Genomic DNA, 18,573 nt, shown 5'->3' on the forward strand with positions numbered 1-18,573 from the left:
TTTTTTTTCTGACATTAATTACATGTATTCTAGACCACTTCATCGTCTTTACTTCTCTTAATCTCTAATGTATACTTTCCATCTTTGTTTCTCACCATGTTTTCATTCTTAATATTTTCTCTTGAACTTTTTTCCAGTTTACTGAATCACTCTTTGGCTGCATCTATAGGCTTCTCACAAGCTCACTAACACTATCTCCCATATGACCAAAATCTGTCACCATGGAAACCCAGGATTCTCAGACTATGCTTTTTCCATAAAATCTAATCCCATTTTTATGGATAGTGAGACAACTTTCTCACCGTCCCCCTTACTTTAAACATTTATTTGTTTGTCTCATTCTATAAAAGCTTCACGAAGGAAATAATTTTTGGATGTTTAGTTCACTACTGCATCCCTAGTGCTAGGAAACAGATGTAAGCACTCAATAAATATGTGTTGAATAAATGAGCAGTATTCTACTTTTCTTTTATAAGAAATCACCAAAGTGAAACTTTATAAAAACATCAGAAACTTTATTTTTAAAGCAACAATGACAATAACAATAACAAGCTGCATACAAGAGTTTAACAACTAAATAAATAGTAGGACAAAATATATAGTTCACTAGAATTTGAAAGCAGACAAGAAGATCAACTGATTGATTATTTTTATCACCTCCCTGCAAACTGATAGGTCCACCATAGATTTTGGATTAAAAACACTTTTCCACTGTCCAGTTTGATCCTCTTGACACAGTGGTATATTGTTGCTACTACTGAAATCCATGCATTAGGGATACAAATGAGTCAAGCAGCTCTCTAAATCTGAGTGAATCCGATGCTTGATTTATTACTCTGCTCCAATGACCATTTGCAGCAGCAGTGACTTAGTAATACCCAAGGCCGAAATCTCTCTGAATGTCAAGTTATATCATTGAGGTTTGAAGAATTAGGATTTAAAGCTTGCGAACCACTTTGTTCCTTCTTATCAAATCATTTTTCTGCTCTTTAGCTTGAGGACAAATGTGGGGGAGAGGGTGGGGTAGGAAAACTGTACTGAGCTCGAGTGTTGGTGAGTGGAAGTCATCATTCATCTTCCTTCCTCCATTGTCCCTTCTGTAAGGAAATATTTTTGAAGTAGCATAAAGACATGGCAGCATATCTCTCTGGACAGGATCTTCAAGTTTATACATGTTGATATGAGTAGTGAGAGCAATTCCCATGCATAACAAACTCAAGAGGCCTGCTATCTGAATGCTTTTGGTCCTTTTTTTTAATGTATACTTTCCTCCCAGCATTCTCTGTGCAGACTTTACTACAGGATCAACTAGATTTCAACCCACATTGTGGGTACTGTTTTCACTTGAGTTCTATGGAAAGTTTTAAAGGGTCCTAGTATGTCTCTCTCTACCTTGACTACAAAAGTGTTGTAGAATAACATTTAAATATTTGTTTAGCACTGGAACTCATTATATCATCTCCACCTCCTCAGGTTAATTTTCTTAATCAAATATTTTAAAATTTACATGTATATACTCATTATAAGAAGTTACAGATTATAGATTATATAAGTATTAAGCTTTTCTGTTTTTCCTCTTAAGCCCCCTACCCCCAAGATAGCCAATATTATCACTCTGGTTATTACGTGCCCACCCTTACCATCCTCATTCAAATATAAATGAATATATAAGCTCCTTGACTCCATCAGTATTTTTCAGAAAAACAGGATCATATCCTATACATCACTCTAGACAGACTAGATATCTGTCACTGTAATCATGATGCTGGGAATAATGATTACCTGTAATAACTTTGATTTGAACTTAGAATTAAAATTACTCTGTAATTTGTCATTATTTATAGTGAATTCCAAGGGGTGCTAACAATTTTTTAAACAGAGTAAGTACTCTTAGGTATGTTAGATTGAAGCAAAAAAAAATAAAAGCACAGAGACAGTTTAATGTTATAAAGTTTTTCAAGATATTTGATGGTATTTCTGAAATAAAGCAAAATAAAATGAAAAGAGCCAAGAATGGGTTGTGAGACTATGATATCTTTAAAAGTTACAACTTCTAGGAATGTGGGCTTTTACAATCATATAAAATATATACTTGTCCCATGAGATTATTCAACAAAAATAAAAATTAAGTAATAAGCAATAGTAGTCCATTAATAGAATTGGGGCTAAGTGTTTGTGAACCTGTTTCTTTAAAAATGCAGTGGCTTTGTCAACAATTAATTTGAAATATTATTTCTCATAAAGCTGTTTGGAAATTCTAAAACAACTATATAAGGAAGAAAAAGCTTGTGAATGGTGAAAAGTAGAAGTCTTGATTTTTCCGTTAAAGGTTATGCATTTTAATATGATCTTTTGGCTGATTTATGTAAAGCTTTGTATTTTTCATTTTCTCAAGCCTGTCACTGCAGTGATGTATGGCATATTTTAGCATCAAGTTTGCCATAAGCAATAAAGTCAAGGCCCCAAAGAAATTTTAATATATTTCCCCATTTTTAACCTGGAGCTTTCCATTATTCAGTTATTTTGTTTGGGATCCCCTGTTTAGTTGACATAAGTTTTATACTCACATAAATAACTTTATAATTTTAAAGATAAAATTTAACTAGATTAATTATTGCGTAAGTTTACAGGTCATCATATGTAAAGTGAAAATCTTAGTGATAACTTAAATTTTACACTAACAACCTGTCTAAAGGTTGTATTTTATATTCTAGCTTGCTTTAAGAGCATTTTTCTCTAACAAGATAAAAGAAAAATGAACAAGAAAGTGACTTTCATTAAATGGTAGGCAACATGAAAAGGAAGCACATGTTTATAAAATTCTGTAAGAAGAAAAAATGAAGTAAGAAAATAACAATCAATTATAAACTCAAAAATCTTATTCCAGAACAGCTGTTACAGAGAGTACAAAAATGAAAAAGGAACAGTCCTCAAGAAATTTACAACCTAGTGGAAATAAGTCCTTAAATGTTATAACATAAAGTTGATTAAGTTTTTGTCACAAGAAAGGAAGAAACAAAGTATTAGGACAGTTTATCTGGTATGGCTAAATGTATAAGTATTTGAGTTCAAAAAGAAATGAAGACAGATAAGACAGAATAACCAGAGGCAAGGGAGGAGAGAAGCAGAAGGCACAGTAAGGGAGAATCCATCCAACTGTTCTGTACTACTAAGAGGAAAGGATACATGTAGGGGGTTCCTGAGAGCAAGACTGAGAAAAGAAGTTACACTACCATGTTATACAGTCTTCAATTAATGTCTAAACATCCTGTTTATTTGAAAAAACAATGTAGTTGTATTATGGATTTTTGTGCAGAGACACAAAAATAAATATAGCAGTGGAATAAAATAGGGGGATAATGAAAGCAAAGAGTTCACTTAAAGAAGCTGTATGCTGTCCAAGAGTTTGGGTAAGATATGACTTTAACTAGAGAGATGGGCATGGAGATGGAATGGTGTAAAATATATATTAGAGAATTAGCATGTAAAGAATTAGACAACCAACTGAATGTCATGGTAAAGGAGACCCAGCTGTAACAGATGATGCCAATATTCTGTTCCTGAGTTACTAAGGGGAAAACAATTGTGTTAAAGAACAAAAACAGGCAGAAGTTACACCTGTAGGGGAAAATGAGTTCAGGCTTGCACACAATGAACTTGATACATATTGGCACTGATATCCAGCAGCCAGTTAGAAATACGGAGAAAGTCAGAAATAAGCAAAAGACCAGAAAGAGAGTGACTTTAGAATCGTCTGCATAGAGCTGAAAAGTAGATTGTGGGAGAAGACAAAATCCCAGAGACAGAAAATGTAGAAAAAGAAAAAAATGCAATCTTAAAAAGAACTGGGGTTATATACATTTGTTGACGGTAAGAAGAAGAGGAACTACTGAAGGAGATAGAAGAAACCAGAATGGTACAGTGACATATAACCATTACAGGGGAATTTTTCAAGGAGATGGTGGTCAATATTATCAAGGAAAGGATTAATTAAGGATTATAAAGTTGAGAAAAGAGCAACAGCAGTTTATCAAAGTAACTGAGGTCAAGCTAGATTGCAAATGTGTTATAGAATGAATTGAAATTAAAGGACTTTAGGGAACAGATACAGATTTTCAGAGTGATATTCAAGGTACTACATTCTATATCACACTATTATTTGGGGTGGAATGTTAATTTACTATGAATTTGAAATAGCAATGTGATTTTGATAAAGCATGTGAAAAGGTATCTGTATTTTTGTACTCTAGCATTTATTCATCTTTCTTTTGGAAATCATACTTTGTTTTCCCTCTAGAGCATACCCTTCTCTATTACCTGTGCGAGGGCAGGAGTAAAGATGGTGACTTAGCCCAACCTTTGCCCAAGCCACTGAGATGCAGTGGGATTTCTGGGAAAGAAACTCTCACTGTTTCCCTCTGGTTCCACACTAAGGATGCCACATCAAAGCTTGTCATTTGCAAAAAAAACAAAAACAAAACCCAAAAAAGGGCCTAAAGGAGGCAACATTTAACATAAATTTTAATAATGAAGACAAGTAAAATGTCTTAGCAAGACTAATGAAAGAAATCACCCAACTAATTAAATAAATGGAGAGATATTCCATGATCATGGGTAGAAAGACAGTATTGTCAAGATCTCTGTTTGTTTGTTTGTTTGTTTTCTAATTTGATCTACAGCTTCAATGCAATCCTAATCAAAATGTCAGCAAGTTACAAACTGATTCTGATGTTTATATGGAAAGACTTAGAATAGTCAACAAAATATTGAAGGAAAATAATAGTCAGAAGGCTGACATTACTGACTTCAAGACAACTATTAAGCTACAGTAATTAAGGCATTGTGGTATTGGTAAAAAAATAGATAAACAGAGCAAGAGAACAGAGTCCAGAAATAGATCCACATGAATATAGTTAACTGATCTTTGGCAAAGGAGCAAGGGAAATAATGGAGAAAAGATAGTCTTTTCAACAAATGGTAAAAGAACAGCTATACTTCCACATACAAAAAAATGAATCCAGACATAACCCTTATACTTCCTTATAAAAATTAACTCAAAATGGAACACAGACTCAAATGTAAAATGTAAAACTATAAAACACCTAGAAAATAACATAAAAGAAAATCTAGAAGATCTTTGGTTTGAGGATCACTTTTTAGATACAATACCAAAGGTATAATATATGAATGAAATAATAATTCATTAAAATTAAAACTTCTGCTTCATAAAGGACAGTACCAAGAAAATGAGAAGACAGCTGTAGACTGGGAGAAAATACCTGCAAAAGACATAGCTGCTAAAGAACTACTATCCAAAATACACAACAAGCTCTTAAAACACAATAATAAGAAAGTAAACAACTCAATTAAAAAAATGAGCAAAGATCTGAACAGACACTTCACCAAAGATATGGGAATGGGCAAATAAAGCATATGAAAAGATGTTCCACATCAAATGTCATCAGGAAAACACAAATTAAAACAAGATAACGCTGCACACCTATTAGAATGGAAAAAGTCCAAAATATTGACAATATTGAAAGCTGATGAAGATGCAGAGCAACATGAATTCTCATCCATTGACAGTGGCAATATAAAATTGTACAGCCACACTGGAGGACAGTTTGGTGGTTTCTTACAAAACTAAACATATTCTTAACCGTACAATCTGGCAATCACACTCCTTGGTGTTTACCCAAGGGAGTTGAGGACGAAAACCTGCACATGGATATTTATTGCAGCTCTACTTATATTTGCCAAAACTCAGAAGCAACCAAGATGTTCTTTGGTAGGTGAATGAGAAGTAAACTGTGGTACATCCAGACAATGGAATACTCAACACTTAAAACTCGTGAAAAGACATGGAGGAAGTTGAATGCTTATCTCCTAGGTGAAAAAAGCCAGTGTGAAAAGGGTATGGCTACACATTTTCCGACTGCAATTATATGACATTCTGGAAAAGGTAAAACTATAGAGACAGTAACAAGATCATTGGTTACCAGGGGTAAGAGGGAAAAGAAAGGATGAACAGGCAGAACACTGACAATTTCCAGGGCAGTGAAACTATTTTGTATGATGTCATAATGGTGGGTATATGTCACTATACATTTGTTCAAACCCATAGAGTATGCAATATTAAGAGTAAACCATAATGTAAACTATGTACTTTGAGTGATAAAGATGTGTCATTCATTGTTTGTGGGTTCATTGATTGTAATAAATGTACTACTCTGGCTCCAGATGTTGACAGCAGGGAAGGCTATGCATGTGTGAGGGCTGGGGGCATATGGGAACTCTCTGTTCCTTCTGCTCAATTTTTTTGTGAATCCAAAATTGCTGTAAAAAATTAAGTCTATTCAAAATAAAGTTGTCTAAAGTCAGCACAGATAATACCAAAATATTGTGGGTTTTTTTTTTTTTTTATATATAAGTTGGCTATTGTAAGTAATGTTCCTATAAACACTGGGGTGCATGAATCCCATTGAATTAGTATTTTTGTATTCTTTGGGTAAATATCCAGGGGTGCAATTGCTGGATTATAGGGCAGTACTATTTTTAACTTTTTGGGGAACCTCCACACTGTCTTCTAGAGTGGCTACACTAGTTTGCATTCCCACCAACATTGCTACATTGAAAGTTCCCTTTTCTCCACATCCTCACCAACACCTGCTATTTCAGTCATTCTGACAGGTATGAGATGATATCTCATTGTAGTTTTGATTTGCATTTCCCTGCTTATGAGTGATGTTGAGCATTTTTTCATGTGTCTGTTGGCCATCTCTACATTTTCTTTGGAGAAACATCTGTCCATGTCTTCTGCCCATTTTTTAACTGGATTATTTGTTTTCTGGGTATTGAATTTTCTAAGTTCTTTCTGTATTTCAGACACTAACCCTTTATCAGATATGTCATTTGCAAATATCTTCTCCTATTCCTTAGGTTGTCTTTTAGTTTTGTTGATTGTTCTGTTTGCTGTGTAGAAGATTTTTATTTTGATGAAGTACCAGTAGTTTATTTTTGCTTTTATTTCCCTTGCCTTAGGAGCTTTTACCTAGAAAGAAGTTGCCATGTCCGATGTCAAAGAGGTTACTACCCGTGTTTTCATCTAGAATTTCTATGGTTTCAGGTCCCATATTTAGGTCTTCAATCTTTTTTGAATTAATTAATTAATTAATTTTCTTTTTATTTTTTTCCCCCTCACCATAGCACATACCCTCTCCAATGTCCATCACCCAGCCACCCCATCTCTCCCACCCCTCTTCCCTCCAGCAACCCTCAGTTTGTTTCCTGAGATGAAGAGTCTTTTATGGTTTGTCTCCCTCTCTGGTTTCATCTTGTTTCATTTTTTTCCCTCCCTTCCCCATGAATTTATTTTTGTGTATGGTGTAAGAAAGTGGTCCAGTTGCATTTGTTTGCATGTTGCTATCCAGTTTCCCAAACACCATCTGTTGAAAAGACTTCTTCCCATTGGATATAAAAATTGCATTATTCATTGTTATAAAATACGCAGATCTAATTATATTCTTCCTGATTGTCCAATACTGTTGATAAAATGAATACTATATCGAAACAAAAAATGACAAGTCATTCCAGTAATATCCAGTAGAATAAACTTGATTGGCTAAGTAAACTGCCTTTTCATTCTGATTTTCAAACGCTCTGCATCATTAGACAACTGGCAGAAATGAGAGCAGGAAAGAGAAAAGGAGAAAAATAAAACAATGGGATGAAAGAAAATAAATGTTACAGAAATGAGAGTTGGAGATGAAGTAAAAGGGGAAAAAAGACCACATACCATGTACAGGTCATGGATAGGACATGGTAATTAAAGTCAGAGAAAGTGAATCCTGAGGAAGTCACCAATAATAATGAATGAGGCTTTCACATTTCCCCAATTAATCAATGTTCCTACTAACTTCTTCTGATAAAGATATATATTTCTAATAAAAAATGCAGAGAACGAGCTGGATGTAATAGTTGAGAAAATGTTATGTAGTTTTTTTCATATAGAAATGGCAGCTTAGTAAACAATGTTCAAAATGTTCTTCAAGAATTATGTATATAATTAGATGTTCTGTAGTTATCAGGCACTGTGGACACCTAAAAAAAGAAAAAAAAGAAGAAGAAGAAGAAAGAAAATGCACCATATTTATTTAGTGTCAGTGAATATTCCACCTTAAAGAAATAACATTCTTTTCTTTGAGAGGGCAAATGGACTGTGAACAAATGAAATACTAAAACAAGGTGAACAATGAGCTATTTAGGTAAAGCTGAACATATAATGGCTGATATGTCTGAACAAAATAAGTTTCCTCAAAAACAAAACAAAATAAGGGCCACCTGGGTGGCTCAGTTGGTTAAGCGGCTGCCTTTGGCTCAGGTCATGATCCCAGGGTCCTGGGATCGAGTCCTGCATCAAGCTCTCTGCTCAGTGGGGAGCCTGCTTCTCCCTCTGCCTGCCACTCTCCTTGCTTGTGCTTGCTCTCTCTCTGTCAGAAAAAAATTTAAAAACAAAACAAAACAAAAAATTCAACAGTTTATATTTTGTGGGTGTGCACAAGGCAGCAATAGCAGCAGAGACTGAGAAAGTAAGAGGTTCGTTTCACTGGATATGAAGGATGTTTGAAAAGTACAGCTTTACTTTCTCAAGGAGTACCAGCTTTTGACTTACTTTCTATCTTAATTTTTCTAGACACTGATAATTATTTTCTTCCTAGAGAAACTCTTTCATCCTGATTTCTGGTTACCATTCTTTTCCTTCCTTTGCCAATCTTCATTAAATCCTCTTGATTCTTCAGATTCCCTATCATAAATAGCCTCAAGACTTGGTGATAGAACACTAAAGATGCAGAAAACTTCTTCTAATCCTTTATATTTCAAGTGGCAGACTTTAAAAAAATTTTTATTTAATTCTAATTAGATAATACACAGTGCAATATTGGTTTCAGGAGTAGAATTCAGTGATTCATCACTTACAACACCCAGTAAGGAGAAGACCCTTTAATCAAAGGGTCTAATCCAGATCTCTACCTATTCCACAAGACATCCTTAAACTGACATTCTGCTATATCTTGACAATCAACGTATTTAAAATAAAACTCTTTATCACTTTTGCTTCACTTTCCATCTTTCACTTGTACTTCTGTTCTCTTGGATATTTTTGGAAAAGCTTTTATTTTTTCTTTTCCTCCACTCCTAAACTTTGTATAATGAAACTCCAATTCATTCTCAAACCTTTCCCCTCATGCTTATGTACATTGAAGTAATTCTTATTTTACCAGGTGATTTAATATTTGGTTGTATACTGTCCTGTCTTCTCATTGGTTAATGTATATATGATTCCCTTTTTAAGTGAGATGCAAACCCTTCAGAAATGTAATTTCTTAGGCATCATATAGAGTTCTCAAAACCATAAACATTTGCAAAATTTTTAGTTACTGACTGAGGATCTGGAAAAAAATCATTAATGATAAAATGACTTTTTTTTTTTTTTTTACCCTTTATCTGTTGTTATAGCATTATAGATACAGAGCCAATGCATATATCCTAATTTTCTCTTGAAATCACTGGGAAAGTGAATCTTATTTACTTGCCTTGTCCTCCAAGTGCAATTCCAAAAAGCGTAGATAAGCAACAGGTGCAAATGCATCAGCTGAATGTATGACCACTTCTGATGAATCCCTAAAACATAAAAGTTTTATAGTGTGTTTATTTACTACATAAATTATGGCAAATTGTTCTCTGCTAGTGACTAGAAGAGATCCCAAATCCTACTTTTGTATTTATTTCCACTGGTAAACAATATGTAGTGATTAACATCTATTTTTAAGAACCCAATATTTTATTGGGAAAAGGATCGAGGATGCTAAATTTACAAGAAAAAGTAAAGACGCTTTTGTCTTTATAATGACATAGTTCAACTTTCAGGTTCACTCAAAGCTCTCTGAACAGTTTTGAGACTTAAAATTCCTATTCAATTTCATTTTCACAAATTTGCTTGGTAGGGGCTAACCATTAAACAATAGCACTTTATCTTCATTATTCCTTTCATTTTCAAGAGGTAATTCATTCAGTGTTTCACACAAAATCTCAATTATCCTTCACAAAAGCAGTACTGGTGATGGTTTTAAGCTCTAGGTGAACTCTTCACACTGCAATATCATTGCTATTAAAATTGATTGTCTGACATAGTAATTACCACATTCAGGTAAAATGGTATGAACTGCTTGCTGGCACCATATGGATACATGTAAATTAACTGAACTTTTATCAAAGATACCCTGTAAAGCGCATATGAATAACTAAGATTATGTGTGAAGTTCTAATAACTAATTATTTTTTATTGTTGTTTATTAAGAAAGCAATAGTGTTTTGCATTTCAACTAAATTTTAAAAATAGAATTTCCCCATATCTCTTTAATGCCTTGGGAACTAGTACCATTATTTATATTAATACATTGTTAGCATTTTAACTTTTGTAGGATAGCAAAACAAATTGTTAACTTTATTTGACTTTGTCACTAATGTAAGATATTTTTGAGTCAACTTTTATAATGTAAAGTTATTTAGTGGCAATAAAAGGAACCTCAAAATACTTGGCTCCAGAATATTAAATTTTCATGGACAAAATCTGTTTACTTTCCCCTTTGAAAGATCAGAGATAGAGAAAAAAAAATTTTGATGATTAAAAGAGTCAACTACTATTCATGAACCTTTAATATCAAATATGCCTCTTGTTAATGCTTAGGAAAAAATAACATTAAAAAGGGCTTCGGTGACATTACAAGGAAAGCAACTTATGTTATAAGAGAAACAGAATTATTAAAGAGTCAGGATCTTGACAGAAAGATATAACCTGCTTTCACAGGCTACATCAACCAAAAGATGTCTCTGGTATAATGAGGAAGAGAAAGAGAAAGTAAAGAGGCCGGCTTGCTTTCTCACACCTGCCCCTCTGGCTTGTTAGCCCTAATCTTGTTTTTTCTACTTACCCCAAAACTGCTTGTTCTGGTCGTATCTTAGATCATCAATCAGATGCAGATTCCAATTCCTATGCACAACCTTACTTTTACGTTAAATTTCAATCTCCCTGTTCCTGATCTCAGCCTTGGAAACTGACCCTGAACCTCAATTATGCCTAATCTAGGCAGTTTGGTTTTGATATCCTTGACAATGGAGTGAACCAAAACTATAATTAACCCAGAACCAATGCTATGTCAGTAGAAAGGGTTTCGGGCCCTCCCTTCTCATGCCAGTTATCTGCACTAGAAACAGAAGGTTGACAGCAAATAGCTCATTTAATTAATGTAATTACTGCATTCTGAATAAAGATGGTTATCCAGAGAAAATACAGAATATTCTAAGCACTAAATAAAGAAGAATATGATTTTTACGGATTCTATTAAACCCATAATCTCTAACTGACTAACATCATTTCATTCACTTATACAAAGCCAAACAACTGGAAGAGACTAGATCTCAAATGAACAGTTTTTAGTTTCAAACAGAATAATGCCACCATTGCTCTTCTTCTCCCTTTCAGAAACTCAACTGAAACTCAGCTTTCAAGGATCTTCGGTTTCTACTTCACGGATTTCTCTGAAACCTAGAGTAGGATCTGTAGAAATGTCCTTAGAGTGACCCAGAAAATTAAGACCAATTGTGCCACAGCAAAAATGCTTCCCAGTTGGTGTTCTCCTCCCCTTTCCCTGTTAATACACATAGTAAGTCTGGGCACTACCTCTTATACAACCGAGGCTTCTCAGTAGCCTCGGGGGCTAGCCCATGTTCCCTTTCGCTGTTCCATTAGGCTTACCCCTAGATACAACTTCAAAAGGACAGCTGAGTCAGGCCAGGCTCCCATGGTGTGAGGTCAGGCCCTATACCCTCACTTCGGAACAAAAAAACCCCTGACATTATCTCTTGAGACAGCCATGATCTTTGTTCCTACCATTCCTCTGAGAAAACTATGTATACAGATATTCCCTGTGGACTCACACTTGTCCTCATAGACATCTTCAGTATCATTTCTGTGAAGCCTTCCTTGACACTTTCCAATAGTCCTTAGTTGTCTTCTTTTATGTGCTTTCATAATGTGTTCACAGGCCTTTCATTGCACATCCACTACATTACAATTATGTGTTTGTATGCTTGTCTTTCTTCTTAGAGAGGGACCAAGTTTTGTGTGACTCCCCCCTTTCTGTGACCCCCCCCACCCCAACCCTCTTGGCTCAGTACAGAGTCACTGTCTGGTATTTCATCAGATGTTTGTTGAATAAACGATTACAGTTGAAATTTTGTTAAGTATCTTCACATTACACACTATTGAATTCTCATAAACCCACACTGATTTTTTTAATTACCTATCTTCTCATGAATAGATACTTTCAATATGTGTACACTGCATGTATACATGTACATATATATACATGCACACACACCAATGTACCATATGCTATCTCTAGCATAATAAAGATAACATTTAATAGGTCTAAACATTTAAATATAAGGAAAATAGTTCGTAAGTTTAAATACATCCCACATAATACAGGATAGATGTCAGAAGGTAGCTAAGTACTTGATTTATTCCCACTGCTAAATGCCACATTGTGATGCCCTGTGCTGAATTATGCCTTGAGTGGGTAGAAAATAGGAGTAGGTGGGAAAAATGAGTACAAAGTGTTTTAACCACAGAATTTAGTACTTCCTTCCTTCCCCCCTCCCTTCATCCATCCCATGTGTAGCAACTTTATTAGTATAGTAATATTAATAATGCAAATGAAAGATGGGGATGTATTGAATACTGACATTTTGAAAATATGTTCATTAATAGAAGAAAATCACTTTCATTAATACCACATTAAGAGTTCCATTCTTATGTCTAATAAATATACACATGTATTTTAAAGCAAGAAGTAATAAGTAGGCTCTTTATTTGAGGACCTTCAACTGCCCCCAAATTATCCTCCTTTCATAAAGGTTAAGCTGTAATTGTTTTCCTCAAGGCCTCTCAGAAAAAAACCCTTCACTTTCTGAACTAAAAATCTCTGTCTAAAAGTGAGTAATCACATATTAATTGACATGAAAAGTGAATTGTAAAATGCTCTAGTTAGAAAATTTTTAAATTACTTCCAGACAAAGACTGCTACATCAGTCTTTCCTACAAGATTTAAAAAATGTTAATTGGGGCAAAATGTATCTTATAATAAACTTCCAGAACCACCCCAATTTCTCTAAATTACTTCGATTCAATCTGTGTTTTTGAAGAAAAAAAAAGCCCTAATAATAATCAAGTCATTTCTCAGGTAAAAGTTTATTTTTTCTCTCCTTAGAGGTGATCTCTTTTTCATCAAAACAATTTCAATCAGACATTTGAAATGGGATTCCTAATAATCAATTAGCTTTATGCCAATTGTGGCAGACCACAGAACAGGAGAAATTTTAATTTGTCTAAGAATGAATTCAAAGTTACCAGATCCAGTATTATTAATAGTCAATTTTTAACAGATAGTTACAAGAACTTATCTTTTAGTTGTATCATCTCTAAATAAAGTAACTTTCATTTACATACAGTTTTAGAATGTGCAATGTATATTCACTCCCAGTATCACATTTAGTGCTTATCAGGTAGGTATGATGATGACACTGTCTATTTTAAAGAGGAGGAAAGATTTTATATATAATAGGTGACACGCTTCTTCCACAAACTAGGATATGTTTCAACCTGTCACCTCCAATTATAACCTAAAAAGGAACACATACAAGTAAGTGGAAATGGGATAAATTTTTAAAAATAATAAATGACTGATTAATTCAACAATATTTAACAAACACTTATGAGTGACAAATATGTGTTCTAAGAGCTCAGGAATGAGAACAAGCAATAGAAGGGATGGCAACAGAAGCTTTTAAAAATGGAAGGATTTTTACAGCATAGGAAAGATAGCCAGTGGTACTGTAGTAGTAGTGCTGTATGGTGACAGATGGTGGCCATACTTGTGATGGGCAGAGCAGACCTTATACACTTGTTGAATTGCTAGGTTGTACACCTGAAAGTAACGTAATGTAACATCATGTGTCAACTATATTTCAATTAAAAAGAAAAGAAAAAAAAGGAAGGGTTTAGCAAAGAGGAGAAAAATGGGAAGGCAAGCTAGAGAAAAGGCATCAAGTAAAAAAGTTATGAAAATAAGGGGAGGCATAGCCTATGAAGAAAGAAGCACAGAATATGGTTAAGCATCAGAATTAGAGGAGTGATGAACTGGTAAATGAGTAGGAATGAAAAGACAGTGCTTCCTCTGTGCTCTCAAGATACACACCTGTATGTATTAGCACTTATGTAGTTGATGCGTCTGTCTCTCCTGTTAGAGGAAAAACTTCTACAGAGCAAAGCAGTAGCTTGAAGAGTTCCACCCATATAATTCACCTCAATAAATGATTATTCAATTGAACTAAACATTTCAGCACTAAGGGTTTTAATATACCTCCCCTGACATCCCTCTCTAGAATAGCATGACTGATTTCTCCCATGGCATTGTCTTGGCCAGGCTTAGGTTCCCTTGCCTACAAATGAAGTCTACAAAAGTTTCAGTTTTCAGGTCTAAAGCACTATAATAAACAGACCTTCTGCTTATATAATGTAAAGCAGTACATCTTTTATAATTCTAGGTTGTTCATAAAGACTTTTAGAACCTCAAGTTGTCAAATAAATGGGAAAAATTGTATTCTTTGGCATTTTCCTTTTAGCATGTCTTTTTTTTATGAATTTAGTCTCATATTAATAAGTAAATATACTGTAAGTTCCCCCATTATACTATATTTCACCTGCGCATGCAAATACTCTTCTTGAATAATGGAATGGTAGTTTCTTATGAAAGTAAGACCTAATGTACATTTCATTCATGAATTATTTTGTGATCACAGTAGCCAGAAGAACAATCTCCTACATATGAACTTATAACTTTTATCCCTTATCATCTTGTATCTTAATTGTACATAGATGTGTCTTCCACTCAACCTCTGAAGGCAGGAGCTATCTTTGAACATCAATGGTGCCCAGTAGAATGCTTTAGACATAATAGGTACTTGATAAATATTTGCGAAATAAATTCTGTCAATGATTATTAATGGAAAAGAAGTTAGAAAAACATGAAAGAAGTAAGAGTGGATGAATATTACATATATGATAATGAAAATGTCTTGGCCATGTTTCACTAGATAAATGTATTTTTTAGAAAATTCACATAGAATTGTCTTAATTTTCTTTCTCTCTCTCTCTTTTTCTTAAAAAAGATTTTATTTGTCAGAGAGAGAATGAGAGAGCAAGAGAACACAAACAGGGGGAGGGCAGAGGGAGAAGCAGGCTCCTAGCCGAGCAAGGAACCTGATGCAGGACTCAATCCCAGGATCCTGGGATCACGACCTGAGCTGAAAACAGACACTAAACCAACTGGGCCACCCAGGCATTCCATTTTAATATTCTTAGATCACTCCTTCACTCATTATTAATATGTACAAAGAAATCACCCCTTAGTGGTGAACATGTTGAATTGTCCACTCGAAACAGGATGCCAGTCTTTCATCAGATGTGGTTCCTGAAGTCGAGCATAATTCTGCAAGTCTTTTCCAAGAATAAGAGCTCAGAAAAAGCAGATCAAGTGCTCTCTTAGCATAGGAGAAGAGGAACACAAATTAGAGTATAGATAACAACGTTAACAGACTGCAAAAAAAAAAGGAAGTTCTTGTTTTTCACTACGCTAATTTTAACAATCTATGGCAAAGAAATCACAGTGCTTGCCACAAACCGAATTCACTCAAAAACAAAGTTTATATGTAAAAATAACCCCAAATAATAAAAGAGAAATGTTTAGCATTACTATTCCAAGTTGTAAAAGCCAAGAAAAAGGAAAAAGAGGATGGAGTTAATGGAACCCACAGGCTACTGATGTGGCAGTTTATCAAATGTAGCTGTAATGAAAGATAAATAATACAGGCAATTCACACTTCATGAAAGGATAAAAGTGTCAGTGTGTAGGTACCAGTTTTACTGCAGGGCATAATCAGCAAGTAAACGAAAGTGCAATATCTAAAAAGTTTATAGCCTTCTATGAAGGCCTCGCCTTGTCAGGTATTGATTTAGGTATTCAGACGACTTCACTCGTATTAAACAAATTGAGTGTTTGTGAACTTGGAGGACACGTTCTATTTCTCCCAACAAAAGTTGCCTCAAGCTTAATGTTAAGTTGTTTCCATCACTTAAATTTAAGGAAAGGGAAGAAATGCTGAAATGATATCTTACACAATTATTTTCTTCTTAAATAGAGGGCAATCCAAAGTGAATGTTTCATACTCTCCTCCTTCTCCACAAACATGGACTCCATACTTCTTAGAGAGCTGAAAGTAAGAGAATAACAACAACAAAACAGGAAACTCAAATTAGGCAGCAAAAACGCTCATTTAACTAATACTATTTTTTCCTAAAAAAAAAATCCATCCAAGAAACTTTAATTCCAAAAAAGGATCACAAGCTACAGGAAAATAACTTTGTATTTCAACTTAAAATGTGTTTAAAGCCATTTGAAAAATGTTATCATAAAAGCACAGGAGTTTTAGTAATCCCAAAACCCCTATATAAAGATGTAAAGGCCAACAATTTACATATAACGAGAAAACTTAGAGATTACCATAAATTTTAGGAATGACATTAGCTTTAGACTCAAAGAAGGCTAAGGAGAAAAGGTACCTAGTCATGTAGTAGTAAATGAGACTGTATGCAGCAGAATTGTGCTTCCCCTTTGCCCTTTGACCTATATGTGAATGGGGGGAAATAGGGTGTGTTTAGAGCATTTCTTGGAGACACAGAGAAAGCAATGTAAGGCCTTTCCTTTGGCCTGTGAACAAAAGGGAGTCACAAACATGGTCATTATGCTTGAGGTTATTATTAGTGAAGTTCCAAAGGTACTGAGAACTAATGCAAGTTCCAAGGCTGTAGACAAGTCTTAGGAAGGTCTAATGCCAAGAAAGGTTGGGATAGCTTATCATGTTATCTAATTAAGCCTGAAATAAAAAAAAAAAAAAACAGGTAAGCAAAGAAACAACAAACATCCTGTGATTTGCACTAAATAGAAGTTATATTACTTAAATAATCCCGAGACTGAGAGTAAAATCATTTCCCATTTGGTCCATGTATGGCAGGACTCAGGAAACACTCTCACTGACTGTGTCAAAGAATCTTCCTGTTCTTGTGTTGAGGCTTTATTACTATGTTCCATCTTCTCCACTCTGAATTTCATAGCTTTCCCTGCTTAGAGCCTCTCCCTAGTCCAAAGTCCTCATTGCCCAAAGGAAGAGTGACTCCACTGATACTGCCTGCTACTGCCAGTGCTGGTACTATGGCCTAAGTCTTCAGTTTTATTTGAATAGTTACACATTTATTTCTCCGGTTATTTTTGTAGCCGTGCTATAATTCTGAAGCCATTATATTTAAACTCTTGACTATATGCCCATAGGGACTTAAAGCATGGATCTGTGTGAATTCTACTGCTCTTTTCAAGGATCAGCAGTAATGTGAATGACACTGTAAAGCCAAACAGTAAGGAAAGTGAGGGAAAGAAAGCTGGGTGGCATTTTCTATATGAGTTCACAAGAGCAAAGCAGAAATTTTCACCTTAAGTCATGAAGTAGAGAAGCAGTGAGACAGTATTATGGCAGTTGGTCCTTGCGGGAGCAGATAACAGGAACAGATTACTTTACTATATTAAATCAAATTAAATTAATATCTGCTCTGAAATTAAAATGTAGAAATAATAACAGGATATGGGTTTCAGGGATGTTTCCTCATTCTGTAGCTAGGATCTGTCCTCTTTTTTGCTGATATCCCTTTCACTGGTCTTCCTATTCCAGGAACTTTCCATCAAATGAACCTTCTGATCTCACCTTTATGGTCAGTCTTTTTATGAGGGAGTATACCTTATCAATTATTAGCTTCCTTTCATCAGAAAATTCTTTACTTAAGCTTTGCATAATTTCTATAATCTACCACCAAAGAATAACTGGATTTTTAAATTAAAGTTGGCATGGCTGTTATCCTAGTGAAGTAGTTAGTGAAGTAGTTCTATTAGTTTCGAGTAAAAACAATGTAAGCTGCTATTTAAACGAACACATTCTCATTATAAAAAGACTGCCAGGAGGAGGAGTCAAGATGGTGGAGGAGTAGCAGGCTAAGATGACATCAGGTAGCAGAAGTTCACCTAGATAGTTATCAAACCATTCTGAACACCTACAAATCCAACAGGAGATTGAAGAGAAGAAGAGCAGTAATTCTAGAAACAGAAAATTGACCACTTTTGGAAAGGTAGAACCTGCAGAGAAGTGAATCTGAAGGGAAGGGAAGATAGGCCTCGGGGGGAGGGGCCGGCTCCTGGCAAGTGGTGGAGGAACAGAGCACAAAATCAGAACTTTTAGAAGTCTACTCTACTGAGGGACATCACTCCACAGGCTAAGCGGGGGTGGAGCCCTTATGGGGACAGCGTGGTCTCAGGTCCTGCAGGGTCACAGAGGATCGGGGGTGTCTGA

At 34.9% G+C, this 18,573-nt stretch overlaps 1 protein-coding gene across 5 annotated transcripts in view; it reads right to left on the minus strand.

Moving 5' to 3' along the window:
• Nucleotides 1–492: 492 nt before the first annotated feature.
• The window catches only part of DPH6 (diphthamine biosynthesis 6), a 180,024-nt gene continuing 161,943 nt past the window's right edge, over nucleotides 493–18,573 (minus strand). For 2 of the 5 annotated variants that reach the window (XM_080809912.1, XM_080809913.1), the window contains exons 7-9: nucleotides 16,298–16,392; nucleotides 9,594–9,681; nucleotides 493–1,097 (exon numbers count right to left, since the gene is read on the minus strand). In XM_080809912.1, the coding sequence (XP_080666038.1) occupies nucleotides 1,068–1,097; nucleotides 9,594–9,681; nucleotides 16,298–16,392 (213 nt within the window). In that variant the 3' untranslated portion in view covers nucleotides 493–1,067. Of the gene's footprint in view, nucleotides 1,098–6,422; nucleotides 8,101–8,128; nucleotides 8,490–9,593; nucleotides 9,682–16,297; nucleotides 16,393–18,573 lie in introns of those variants that run through there. The other 3 variants (XM_080809909.1, XM_080809910.1, XM_080809911.1) reach the window with 2 other exon arrangements.

Source organism: Martes martes (genome assembly GCF_963455335.1).
Source record: "Martes martes genome assembly, chromosome: 7".
In the NCBI taxonomy this organism is placed as follows: domain Eukaryota; kingdom Metazoa; phylum Chordata; class Mammalia; order Carnivora; family Mustelidae; genus Martes; species Martes martes.